This window comes from Varroa destructor, unplaced genomic scaffold, assembly GCF_002443255.2.
Source record: "Varroa destructor unplaced genomic scaffold, Vdes_3.0 BEIS01000006.1, whole genome shotgun sequence".
Lineage (NCBI taxonomy): Eukaryota > Metazoa > Arthropoda > Arachnida > Mesostigmata > Varroidae > Varroa > Varroa destructor.
This window is the reverse complement of record NW_019211459.1, coordinates 6,374,739-6,387,079: the sequence shown is the minus strand read 5'-3', so window position 1 is coordinate 6,387,079 and position 12,341 is coordinate 6,374,739. Positions and strand designations below refer to the sequence as shown.

The 12,341-nt window shown below is 47.0% G+C and overlaps 2 protein-coding genes across 2 annotated transcripts in view; one reads left to right on the top strand and one right to left on the bottom strand.

Annotated features, from left to right (window-relative positions):
- Positions 1 to 1,144, bottom strand: part of coro (protein coronin) — a 34,863-nt gene extending 33,719 nt beyond the window's left edge. The window contains exon 1 of the mRNA XM_022809746.2: positions 103 to 1,144. The gene's annotated coding sequence lies outside the window, so the exon portion shown is untranslated. The remainder of the gene's footprint in view (positions 1 to 102) is intronic.
- The window catches only part of Mapmodulin (acidic leucine-rich nuclear phosphoprotein 32 mapmodulin), an 18,122-nt gene extending 5,781 nt beyond the window's left edge, over positions 1 to 12,341 (top strand). The window contains exons 2-3 of the mRNA XM_022809751.2: positions 4,723 to 4,916; positions 10,091 to 12,341. Of these exons, the coding sequence (XP_022665486.1) occupies positions 4,723 to 4,916; positions 10,091 to 10,219 (323 nt within the window). The 3' untranslated portion in view covers positions 10,220 to 12,341. The remainder of the gene's footprint in view (positions 1 to 4,722; positions 4,917 to 10,090) is intronic.

Below are 12,341 nucleotides of genomic sequence, written 5' to 3'. Positions count from 1 at the left end.
TATATATATATAGTTATATAATGTTGTTTTTGCATTGTCGCGTAAAGCGTTCCCGCTAACCTCTAACAGAAGTTTTTATCTAATGGTTACTGTGTTACTTACCCATATGACCTCACGGTTTGTCGCTTGATCCGTCGGAGGGGCCAACAGCTGCGACATTTGGCTGTGTATGTCAGCAGCGGTGGCAAAACGATTTCATTAACATGGTTGTTACTCTTTCTGATCGAGGTGCGTGGACAACTCATTCGGAGATAGCGCAGGCAAAGTATTTGTCACATATTTCTGTACTTCGTTACTCTAATCGTACTATTTTGCACCCCCTGTTATATTTGTGTGCGGTTATTATGAAAACTTTCTGTTGGCGTTGTGCTAGTTTGCTCGGCTGCCCCTCGTTGCTGTTATTATCGTTTGCCATTGGCAGAAAAAGAGACAATAAATAATAATTTGAATCCTAAGAACAATTACGTTCAAGTACATTAGTCATCGTCAGGATTTACGTTTAAGAAATAAACAGTAAAAAAAAAAAATAAATAAATAAAACATCAACATCAGTGGCAGCACAGCACACAACACGCGACCCACGCCACCGGCTCTCAATTTCGTCGATTTGCGCTGGCTTGTTAGTTGGTTGCTGGTGCTGCTGCTTTTCTTGTCCATGCTGTCGCTGGCCCGCCGTCATCTTCTCAGTCGACCATTACTACCGTCCTGCCCATGGCCATTAATGCAGGCAGAGATTGCCACGACGAACAAGGAACCGAGCCACAGCAAAGAGGTCTCCCGTCATAGGCGAAGACACGGCCGACCCCGCCAACCCCAGCATCGTCAGCTCCGCAAACTGAGCACTTCCTCTAACGAGTAAAGGCCGGGCAGGCTGTGCGCCTATACAAGTCTTTTGTGCTGCGAGAGCCTATAGTGGCCATAGGCAGTCACCTTCTGCTCGCCGCCTCTATCGAAAAACCCACAATTGACTATAGCTTCACTACTGATTGCTTCGTATATGGTCGCCATCGTGAGGCTCTATGCATACGCGCTCCTCGATGCTTGGAGCTTCCCTGAGCCATCCGTTCGCTCTCTGCTGCGATGCCACCAATGGCTGCAGCAACAGTAGTAGTACCACCACGACCACCACCACCACCACCACGACCACCATCGATTGTGTGTAGCGACCGCCTCTATGGCGCGCCGTTCGTAGAGTTGGCCAGGAAGCTGACCGGCCAGCCGCAGCACACAGTGAACACGAACGATCTCTGAGGCTACAGCAGCGCCCTCTCAGTCGCCACGAGTTGTATGCTGCCTCGGCACTGATGCTGCCTTGGTGAGCGGCCAGCAACAGCAACATCGATGCTGCTGCTGTGCTCTTGCTGATTGTCTTCATTTACTAGACGCCGCCGCCGCCGCCGCTGCTCACCTTTGGCGGCTGCTGGCTGTCTTTCTGCTGCTGCTGTTGTTACTACAGCCGGCCGCCGTTGGCTTGGCGCGGTCCCCCTCGCTCGCTCTCAATTTTTGCTAGTCGTTTTGGCGGCGAAGCTTCCCTCTCCCTTTTCGCGGCCATTTGGTCACTACAAGCAGCTACGATAAAGCTCTGGCCGGCCCAAAGCCACGCCGTCCTTCCCGCTGCTGTTGGCGTCGCTGCTTCAGCCGCAACCGTCATTACACTGGCACGAGAACTCTACGGCGTTTGTAGTCGTGTGAGAGCGAGTGTCGACGATCGGCTGCCTGCCGCCGGCTGAGCTTTGGTTTCGTTGCTTCGTTGGGGTCGTTTGGCCTGCTGCTGCTGCTGTTGCTGCTGCTGCTGCTACTGCTGCTACTACTACTATTACTACTACTACTACTACTACTGCTGCTGCTGGTGCTGCTGCTGCTGCTGCTGCTACTGCTGCTGCTGCTGCTAACACAAGCGACCGCCACAGACCAGCAGTAGCTGTCTGTCTGTCTGTCTATCTGTCTGTCTGTCGCCTCGTCTTCGTCACTCATTTGCTGTTGCTGTTCGCAGCGGCATTTTGTGACCGTTCGGGCTTGCTAGTAGCTGCCATCAGCAACCACCATTGTCGCCACAGCACTCAGCCGCCTAAGCTGTTGTACGAGGACGACGAGCAGCAGCAACAGCAGCGGCAGTTGTTATAGTGCTGGATAGTGAATAATAGCAGTCGTTGTTATAGACTAGAAGTAGTTGTAGCCAAGCGAACGAAGCCTCGTGTGCTTGTTCGCTCCCGCGTTGCATTGCCGCGTTGTGGTGTCGTTTGGTTCGTGCCGGTGACAAGAAACGCTCGGCGTTCTTGCCTTCTCAATTCGACAACATGCGTCGGATAACTCTCGAAGACGGAACCCTTCTCGGTACGTACTTGTTAGAACACGTGAACGTAGCGCTAGTTAATGGAATGGTGATGGTCATGTAGAGGAGATTTGTGCTACGTTTTCAGTGCTGGTGATTGTTCTCGCAGTTGACACGGTGTCCTACCGCGGCGCCGCCGCCGGCCGGCCGGCGACCGCGATGCCGGTAATAATGCCGCCATAAGCGCTGGGCTCGCGGCCATCATTGTCACCTCATGCCATTGCGTTTCTCGTATTATCTAGTCGATATTATTCCATACCAATAATAGTACACGTGTGATGTAGCTACGAAACGGCTAGTACCAATTGTAGGGCGATTAAAAAAGTATAGTGGTAATCGATAGACGGCTGTCGAGTGGTGCCACGGCTGGGTCGGCTGGTCGCTGTGATCATGGCGTCCCATCGCTGCTACCCCAGGGTTAGTTACTTACACCGGTCGATGTACCTAACGCGTGCCCTCTCTGGTGCGTTGGGTCTCAGTGTTGGCGCCATTATCACGTTTCATAGTAGGAAACCACCGTTGTTAATGCGAGCGACCAGGTGCTACTTTAGGCAACGTTTGCGCGCTTTTTCGCCGACAATGGACAAACCACCAGTAGGGTGAAGTCAGTCACCCGATCAAAAGACGTGGTTCAGTGGCTGGCGCTAATGCCAGCTCCAACGTGCTCTATGTTGGCCGGCATAGCCTTCTTCCTAGCCGAGTCATCGTCTTGCACAGAGCGTCAATTGTTGTTCGGTTGTGGAGCGTAGCTGCCTGCCTCGCGCATGTTGTCATGTCGGTCAGCTAATGCCGTACGGCTATTATCGCCGTGGCCACCGATCGGCACCGCATCTGCGGGAGCCAGGGCCGCTTCACTCAGCTCCGTGCTTGCTGCCGCCGCCGCCGCCGCTGCCCTTGTGCAAGCGGCAACAAACCGTTCTGCTGCTGCCCAGGGGGCTTCGAGAAGCGTGGAGGTGCCATTTTTTGCTCCTGGAGTTGCGGCGGTGAAAGCACTTGGTGCCGAGTAGTGTTCAAGGTACTACCGCGATCTTTTCGTTTGGCTGTAATACTGTGCAGGCTGTCGGTACAAGTCGAATAACGCGCTGTAACCGAGCCGGCCTATTGTCGAGGTTAGTTTGGCTAGTGAAAAAACGACATCCAATTCTTACCGTAACTATTTACTGTAGTAGCTTCTGCTGCTGCTGCGGCGCTCCGGCGGCCGATGTCGCCATTACGACGATGGCCACTACCATCGCCGTCGTCGTTGGACGAAAAGAGGAAGAACACTTGAATGATTCGTTGTAGTGTTGTAGCGTAGTGGAAAGCTGCTGCTGCTGCTGCTGCTGCTGCTGCTACTACGTTCGGCCATCACCGCAGTCTGTGCTGGTATAGCAGCATTATTGTGCTTGTGTCAGTGTCGCGGTTGAGCTCGTTGCCATTCGGCATTTCTAATGCTTGCCTCCCGACCTCCCGCTTTTCTTTTTCGTTGTTGCCTTCGGTTTATTACTGCCATCCCCCAAGGTGGTAGTAGTCGTGGCCGTCATGGCAGCTTGTCTCGTCTGTTTTGGCGGTGCCGCGACTATCGACAAACGGCGTATGAAACACACGGACAGAGTTTGGCGCAAAATCAAAACCTGAGCATCCCCTCTGTCTGCTTTTTTCATATGTACATACATTGTGTTGTTAGCTGTGCGTGCGTATTTATTGGGATGGTGACAACGTCCTATGGTATTATGAACGATGTCAGTAGTCGGCAGCTGGGGAAAACAGACCACTGACGATAATTGCGTCTAATGTTTTCTCTGATACTTCCTATACGTGCTATTTTATATATATATATGTATATATATATGATATAATTGTGGATAGAGCAGTCTCCGAGAGACAACTCGGTGATGGTACACAGAACGGCAGCGTTCAGAAGATACAAATAGTATTAAATTGTTGGTGATAGGTTGGAGCTCTTATTAGTTTTAGGTATTGTCATCGCAGCCTACCACTGTTTGTTGCTTGTCATGACATGATGTTGCGCTTAGTTCTCGAAGAGTGAAGGTCGGCAACGTGACCCGGGAAGACCTTCCTGATGACATTATCGTTATATAATAATATCGTTGATTATTCGTCCTGTTTCATTGACTATTGGCGTGACCGTGGGCAAACAATTAACTTATTGATTCTCACTCAATTAAATCATGTTCAAAGTATGGGGAACTGAGCTGTGCATTGTGCATGACTGACTTGATTGGATGAAATATATGCATAGCAAGTTATAAAACGCCTTACTACAATCGTTTTTTCGTACTTTGCTGTCGTTGTCGCCACCGAGTGGAAACGAGCTGGTCATCAGTTGTTCGTTATTTCGTCTTTCCAGTCTTCGACGATTCGGTTGCTAACAATAATGCTGATTCCAGGTGAGGAGGAGGACGATGATGACGATGATGGAGATGAGGAAGAAGAAGAAGTCGGTGATGAAGACGAGGAAGAGGCTGATGGTGAAGGCGATCTCGAAGGTGAAGGTGATGCCGACGGCGATGACGGTGATGAGCCGGACGCTGGCGACGAGGAGGACGAAGAGGAAGAGGTCGGCCTCGAGTATCTCGACAAGGCGAGTATCTAACAACAGCTGAACAATCATTACAACCGCCACTACGAAAAGCACAACAGCAACAAATACACAACCATCGAAAACGACAATAATCTTAACTATCGCATTATGCTATCAACATATAAAATTAATCTACGAGCACCATCCGACACGAACTGGCTGTACGGCGGGATTTGACATTTCGCTAATATTGCCACCAAGGCAGAAATGAAGCTGGACGGTGAAGACCGTGCGAAATGCATTCATTGTCGTTTTGCTAGCAATATCCTCTCTAACATGAGATGATATCTGGTAATGCGTTCGCCAGTGTTTGTCCGTGACGAATTTCGTGAAGAATTTTTTTGAGTCGATGACCACGTTTGTCGGAAAGTAGATACCAAACCAGCCGATGTCAGTTGGGGCTTCGCAGGCATTTCCGTTGAGGAAAGCTGCTTCAAAAGTGATTGAAGTGTGAGTGAAACGTTTTTTACGACGCTGTGTTCACGCAGCCGCTCAGGTAAACTAGTATATAAAAGGATTAGTAACTGGCTCGTGCATATAGGTGTAGTTTGGGTTACAGTGAAGCTTTGAATTTGAGGCATTTTGATGCTACTCATATGACTAGGGGGTATTCAATGGAACGTTTTAGCATTTATTAACTCAAGGGGGTTTTGAAACAGGTTTGACTCGTGCTGGAAAATGTTCATTGGTAGATCGAATGTGTTCTAATGCACATGTAAATCGCTTCTATTCTTCGTGTTTCTAAAAATCATTCTGTCAGTTATTTCTGTATGTAAATCCCCCGTCTGTTATGTAAGGATCACCATATTCTCATATATCTATAATAATTACAAACTTGTTGTTGTTGTCTTTAGCCAGCAATGTACCTCGTGGAGTGTTGACTCACTTATGCCGCCACGTGGCATATGATGTCTTTCGTTTTCTTTCGCCCCACTTCGTTATGCGCTAAAAATTTGAGATCCTTCGAAGAAATTTGGCGCCAAATACTGTGAGCTATAACGACACACGTACACATACTGTTGTACGAACGACCTTTGGCGCGCTTTTCGTCAGCGACCATCAATGTGTTACTACAGAATTGCAGGGGCTACTAATAAATAGTTGCCGTGAACAAATACAGACTCTGGCCGTTGTAAATAATGGTGGATGATAGGCTCCATGATGGTAGATTGCTTTTTTCCGATGCTCATTGCTTCCTGTCTTCGTTTATGGTTTCTCGTGTTGTCTGCTTGCCTGCCTTTCTTATAGGTCTACGAGGCATAGCGAAGCGCTCTCTGGGCATGGCTTAGCGTAGCTCCATTTCGGGCTACCCTTTGCGTCCGCGACTAGCCCTGTTTTGCTTAGTGTTTATGCTTGAACGCAAACGTAGACATAACGATAGAGCAGCGGTGTCTGGGTGTGTGTAACCCCTGCGATTCAAATTTTCTATTCAACGGTTTTCCCGCCAGCGTACCTGGCGACAACGGTTACCTTCGACCGCTAACCAACGACCAATGAACAACGAGCGTCGCTCGCCGTTGCTGCGATGCGCAACGTAGCAACGGTGAAAATTGGCTAATCTGCCTGTATTTGCTTTTGCTGTGACAGTGCTGCTTCGTACGTGACGGGCGTGCTGTTTATACCGTTGCTGTTGAAATCACGTGAACGGTAACGACTCGGAACAAACACCAGCGTTGGGTGCAATGACAACAGTAGGAACAGCAGCGAAGTGAGGAACAATACAATAACAGCAATAAGGTTCGCGTTTGCTGTCATGGTTGTCGACGCGGCTTTTGTCGGTGCGATAGTTGTTTTTTTTTTCTTTTGCCGCTACTTACGCTTTCTCCTTTGACTGTCATGGCCGTTTAGCGCGTTTTTACAGCTAAGCTTCTCACTGGAAAGAGTGAACTTGAATCAAATTGATGTCGATCTTAGCGCTCTGATGATGTTAGCGGCGAAGGGGGGTTGGATTGGTTGATTCTTCGCTCTGCAAGTAAAAGATGTGGAGCGTGTGTAGAAATGAATGAGGGTGCCTTCGCCGGCTCTAAGGGACGCTTTCGAGAGTCCCTGTTGCTGTAGCCGATGTTACTGTTGCTCGATGGAAAGGGTCAGCGTTGTTGTATTGTGTTGGTGCGCTCGTGCAGCCGAACGACTTCTCCCATTTACTGGTCGCCGGCTTTCGTTGGCTTGCAAAATGGCGGCCGTGCCGCGGACTCTGGGCTTGGGTCGCTGGTTGACTACTAACTGGGCTCCCATCTGACTGCTGTCGGCTGTACTCTCCCTTAGCTGGCGGCGGCGGCTGTTTTGTTAGAGGCTTCGGTTTTGTTATGTGTGTGCGGCGCGTATGAAACCGATATTGGTCCACACAGCACAAAGAGTCGGGCCGCTATCAGTAACAAACCGCCACCGTCATGGTTACCTGGGGCCACTCTACTATTTAACCAGGTTACTTACCATTTGTTGTTACTTCTATAAGCGTACTGTGGCAGCTATACTCGGAATCGTTGAAAAAGGTTCTGCAATAGATAAGTGGCGGTAGTCGGCTGTAACAAGCAATCGTCGTAGCCGGCAGTTTTCAGTAGGCTGACAGCAGTACAGGTAAAGGTAATAGTGGCGGTAACAGTGCACTGACATATTCTAAGCAGCACTTAGATGCTGGGCAGCTGTTGTCAGATAGAAACGCCATGATTATCATTGCGTGGTGATTGTTGTCGTTCGTACGGCAGTGGGAGGGAATTTACGGGCAGCTTAGTAAATATTTGTTCTTGAAAAATGGCTTCCTGTGCTATCTACGGTCGCACAGACATGTTATACGAAATAAATGTCTCACGCCTATTTCATATCAGTATTATGCACGGCGAGACACAACAAAATGGCTAACGAATCTATTAGATTAACAGAATCCAATAAAGGATATATTTTTGTAATAGCATGTCCTTTTTCCGTCGGGGTTTAGTTTGTGCCAATGTCTTTGGGACTGACAACGGTTAGCCGTTATTTCACTGCACTATTACCACTCTTATTGATTCCTAATACCTGAAATATGAGCACTATACCATCAGCATTTAAGACCAGAACTATTCACCGATGATATACATTTAATTGCCGTACCATGTCCTACTGCACGAGGGAAACTGGTGGGAGCGAGGTGGGATATGCTTTGCTGAAACCGTTTGTTTGGTCATTGTTACTGTTGTTGTTGTTGTTGTTGTTGTTGTTGTTGTTGCGTCATGGTGGTGACCCGTTGACCTCTTTGTTTCGAGTTTTACGTCCGGTATCGCCGTCAGACATTCGATCAGACGGACGGCTGGCTCCCAGCAGTCAACACGTAGCTGTGTTTTCCTTCCACATAGAATGTCGAGGACGAGCTTACGTGATCACTATAATAGAAAGGTAAGAAAGCCATAAACAGCGAGTGTGGCACGATACGATGACTCGAGGGTTAGTCGACAATTCACCGTTGATCCAGTTATGGCAAACCTGACTCCGGCCGTAGGCACGATCGAGGCACTATCGTTGATGGTGATTATTATAATTTTCGAGATGGTAGTGCTGGCTCGAGTATTTTCTGAACTAGTTAATCCGACACTGTTTCGTTGAAGATATTAGAAGGTAGTGTTTTCGTTGTGAGCCTAGTAATTTCAATAAAATGGTTTTCTGTATGTGTATGTGTGTCTGATAGCGTATTCTGCTTAGGTGCTACGTTCGTGTCATTAGCACGGACCTATGTGTTACGGACACTGGCACTTGCTGTCACAGCATTTTCGACCTGAAATTGCCTCAAAAAAAGATATAACATACGACAGTGAAGCATACACAGACACTGAGTACTGAGCGACCGGCCATCGCTGAGTTAACGGCAAGGCGCCATTAATGCTATGACAAAATGCATTACCATCGGCATTGGTGGCGCTCGCGTCGTCGTTTATGGTTTTTACCATGGTGTAGCCTTTTGAGAGTGGTCTTAATTTAACTAGTGCTGTTCTGTGCTGTTGGAAAAAAAATAAGCGGCCAGTTGTGAACGATCATTGTAAGCGAAAGCACTTCCGTTGTATCCTGAGTGTGTCGCTACTATTCTTAATTCTTTGCATTGCCATTGTCGTAATACATTCGACTCATGTAACGGCGATTTTTTTGCTAATGAAACTTTCATCTTCCCGGCGTTGGGTTGTGTTTGTGATTGGATAGATTGATTAACTGTTAGAAAGCGTTAGGTCTTGATCTCATCTATTGGTTGGGTTTATTTCATTGTTAAATGGAAGTCCTGTGGATGCTTTAATTGTATTTGGTTAAACCGTTCTCGTTGTGTTAGTCTAGGGGCGGTAACATGTTGTGTTAAAGAATTTTTTCTATGTTGATCGTTGTCTTTATCGATATAGTTTATGCTAGCTAAACATTATGTAGATTAGTCCATGCAGATGTTTCACGTTGAAGGGGATGTTTTTACGAACAAGTGTTGCTTCAATGGAACGCCAATCAAAGTCACATTCTAGCACTGCTCCATTCGACCTCGACCCTCAGTTAGTCCGCACGGACAGAAGCCGTTCCCCGAACGTGACCGCCTTTTCACCACTGACTGATTGAGTCTATTGCTCTCGACATTAATGGCGGGATTTTTTTGCTGACTTAACGGGTGCACGCAGCACATAGTTCTCCCCCTCTCGCTTATTTTCCCTATTTGTCCACGTGTTTGCCGAAAGCAGACGACTCTAGCTATTGCTGTCGTTGCATGCAGACGCATTTACAGTGACGAGATAAGAATAGTTCACAGTGGAGTTCGAAGTCGGCGAGTCTGCAGGGTGATGCTCGGCATATGCTTGTTGTGAACAACCTCCAACGTCTTACAAAGCTCCAAGCTTCCGTTCCTATCTAATCGCTCTTAGCGTAAGCGGACGAGTCGATGTTGTATGAAAAAATACCTAATTCGAAGTGGATGTTTGTCAAGCTACTGAGTGGATTATTCCTGGACAGATTAGCAGCGATCCAAGATCACCGTGGCACATAATAAACAATTTCACCACGAATACCATGTGTTTTGTCTACATTCAGTGATCAGTTCGTTTCTTGTGTAGCTCAAAATTAAATACCGTTTCGTTAATAAAAAAAAAAGGAATGATTTACTCGAAATACCGATGAACTTTGCCGTTACACTGAATTAATATGATCTCTACCTGTTTTGTAAATTTGAATTGTAGGAGGATATTGATGAGGAGGACGAAGGCGACTACGAACCCGCCGAAAAGGAGGCTGCAGCCGCAGCTGAAGATGACGACGAAGAAGATGCTGAAGATGCGCCGGCCAAAAAAAAGAAGAAGTCTGAGTAGGAACGACATTGATGCAGGGCGACAGCGTCAGCAGCACTCAATAGAAAGATGAAAGAGTGGTCGTCGCTCGCCGCTCCGCTTTGAAGCATCGACTCCCGCATCAATTCCGCATAAAGATGTTGCTCATTGAGAAACTGGTTTGAGGTAATGACGTGAAGAATGTTGCCAGCCATTTTGGTGCTTTTCATGGTGTCGCGCGCGATCAACCATCAGCACTAATACGACAATGCTCCAATCGGCCATAGGTCGAGGAATAGTAGACACCGATGAGGGACTCAGTCAGCGACCCAATGAAAAACACTATTTCTTCGTCGTTTACAAGAAGTACAAGTTGCATAAACTAAATTCACCCAGAACACCGATTGTCGTCTAACTGACGCCGCCCCTAGATCGTACGTAAGTGTGTGTATGTGTGCATGTGTGTGTGTATACGTGTGTGTGTGTGTGTGTGTGTGTTGGGGTATATACGTGTCATGGCACAGCCACAAGAAATCACAACAACGGCAACAGAAATAGGAAACAATATCTCGTCGATGCTGAGAGGACGGACGGCATAGCAACCCAGCTCTCTTACTACCTGCTGCTACTATAAGACAATTATAAGAATTGATTTCTATATTATAAAGACAATGTGAAGATCGAATTTGGGAGACGGAAGCAAAACAACACATAAAGGGAAGGAAGGAAGGAAGGAAGGAAGGAAGATAGGGGCACGCATCGCTGGAGTAACAAGGCTGGGTGGCAAAAAGGTCCGCCGCCAGAAAATGCAGTAGAACCCAAGAACAACAATCCAGGAGTGAACAACAACAACAACCACCACAACAACAACAACAACAACAACAACCACAACAACAACAACAACAACAACAACAACAACGTAGTACTCGTCGCTGTGCGAAGCTCTCCGCGCGCACTCCCTTCAAGTTTCTGGAGGGATAATGACGGAGTTTGCGCGTGGCGACGTCGGCTGCCGCTGGGCCTCGGATTCTCTCACAATGATACCAGGAGAATACACAAATACAGATGTCCACATATACAGACATGAACAGTTACACATCTGCATCAATGATTGACTCACACAGAGCGGAGACAAACATAGAAAAAGGATACAAAGACGTAGATGGAAAAGAAAGAAAAATAAAAGACAAAACGTGGTGAGAAGCGTGTGTACGCAAATAGACACATGCATATGCAGAATGATGTAGAATAATAAGAAAAAATATATGATGGTGAGCGGCGGCGACGACAGAACGAAATAGGAGAGCCGCTTAACAATAATGAAAGATTATGAAAACTTGTCGTGTTTAACTCGAACTGTTGTAATAGACGGATGACGAACGCTTGTGGATTGATTGATCAACTGATGACCGAGAGAATTCGAGATGATGTGAAAGTGCGAAGGGGTATTGTGACGGAAGAATTAGTAGCAGCGAAGATTCGGCACGTAGCATGATCAAAAGGAGGGGTATGGGTGGGTGGCTGGGGTAACGTACGGAGGTCGCTTTGAGGTTGCGCCACATTCGACGGGAACTTGATATTTACTGTATTCGTCCGTAGAGATACGAACTTGTGGCTAGCGGCTGCCTCCGTACGTACCGCGGGTTCTTCGATACGTTGATAATCCAATGTCGAGGTCGCGATGTTGTGGGAAAAGCAGTGCCAGTATCGTCAAATACATTGAATAACGGTTTAGGCACGTATTCGCGCATTTAGCGACCGTTGTGACGATCGAAAAAGTTTCGGAGTAAATCATTACGATCATCAATATTATTATTATTATTATTATTATTATTATTATTATTATTACATTACGATGACAATGTTATTATTATTATTTTAATAACATCATTATTATCATTGACTAGGACGTAAAGATATTGTAGCGCTGGTGGCTATGTGCAACAAAAGTGAGTTTCGTGTGAATGAAGAAAAGAATGCTTTATGCTGAAGGCACGATCTGTGAAATGTTGGCAACAATAAAAATCAGAATAATTATTATGACTAGGAAAATGATTATTAAATGCGTGTAACGTCAGCCACACAAATTCGTGCCGAAGGTCGAGCCTTCTTTTGATGTGTACCTATCATTGGCTTATTGTATAAAATGAAACATGATTATAAA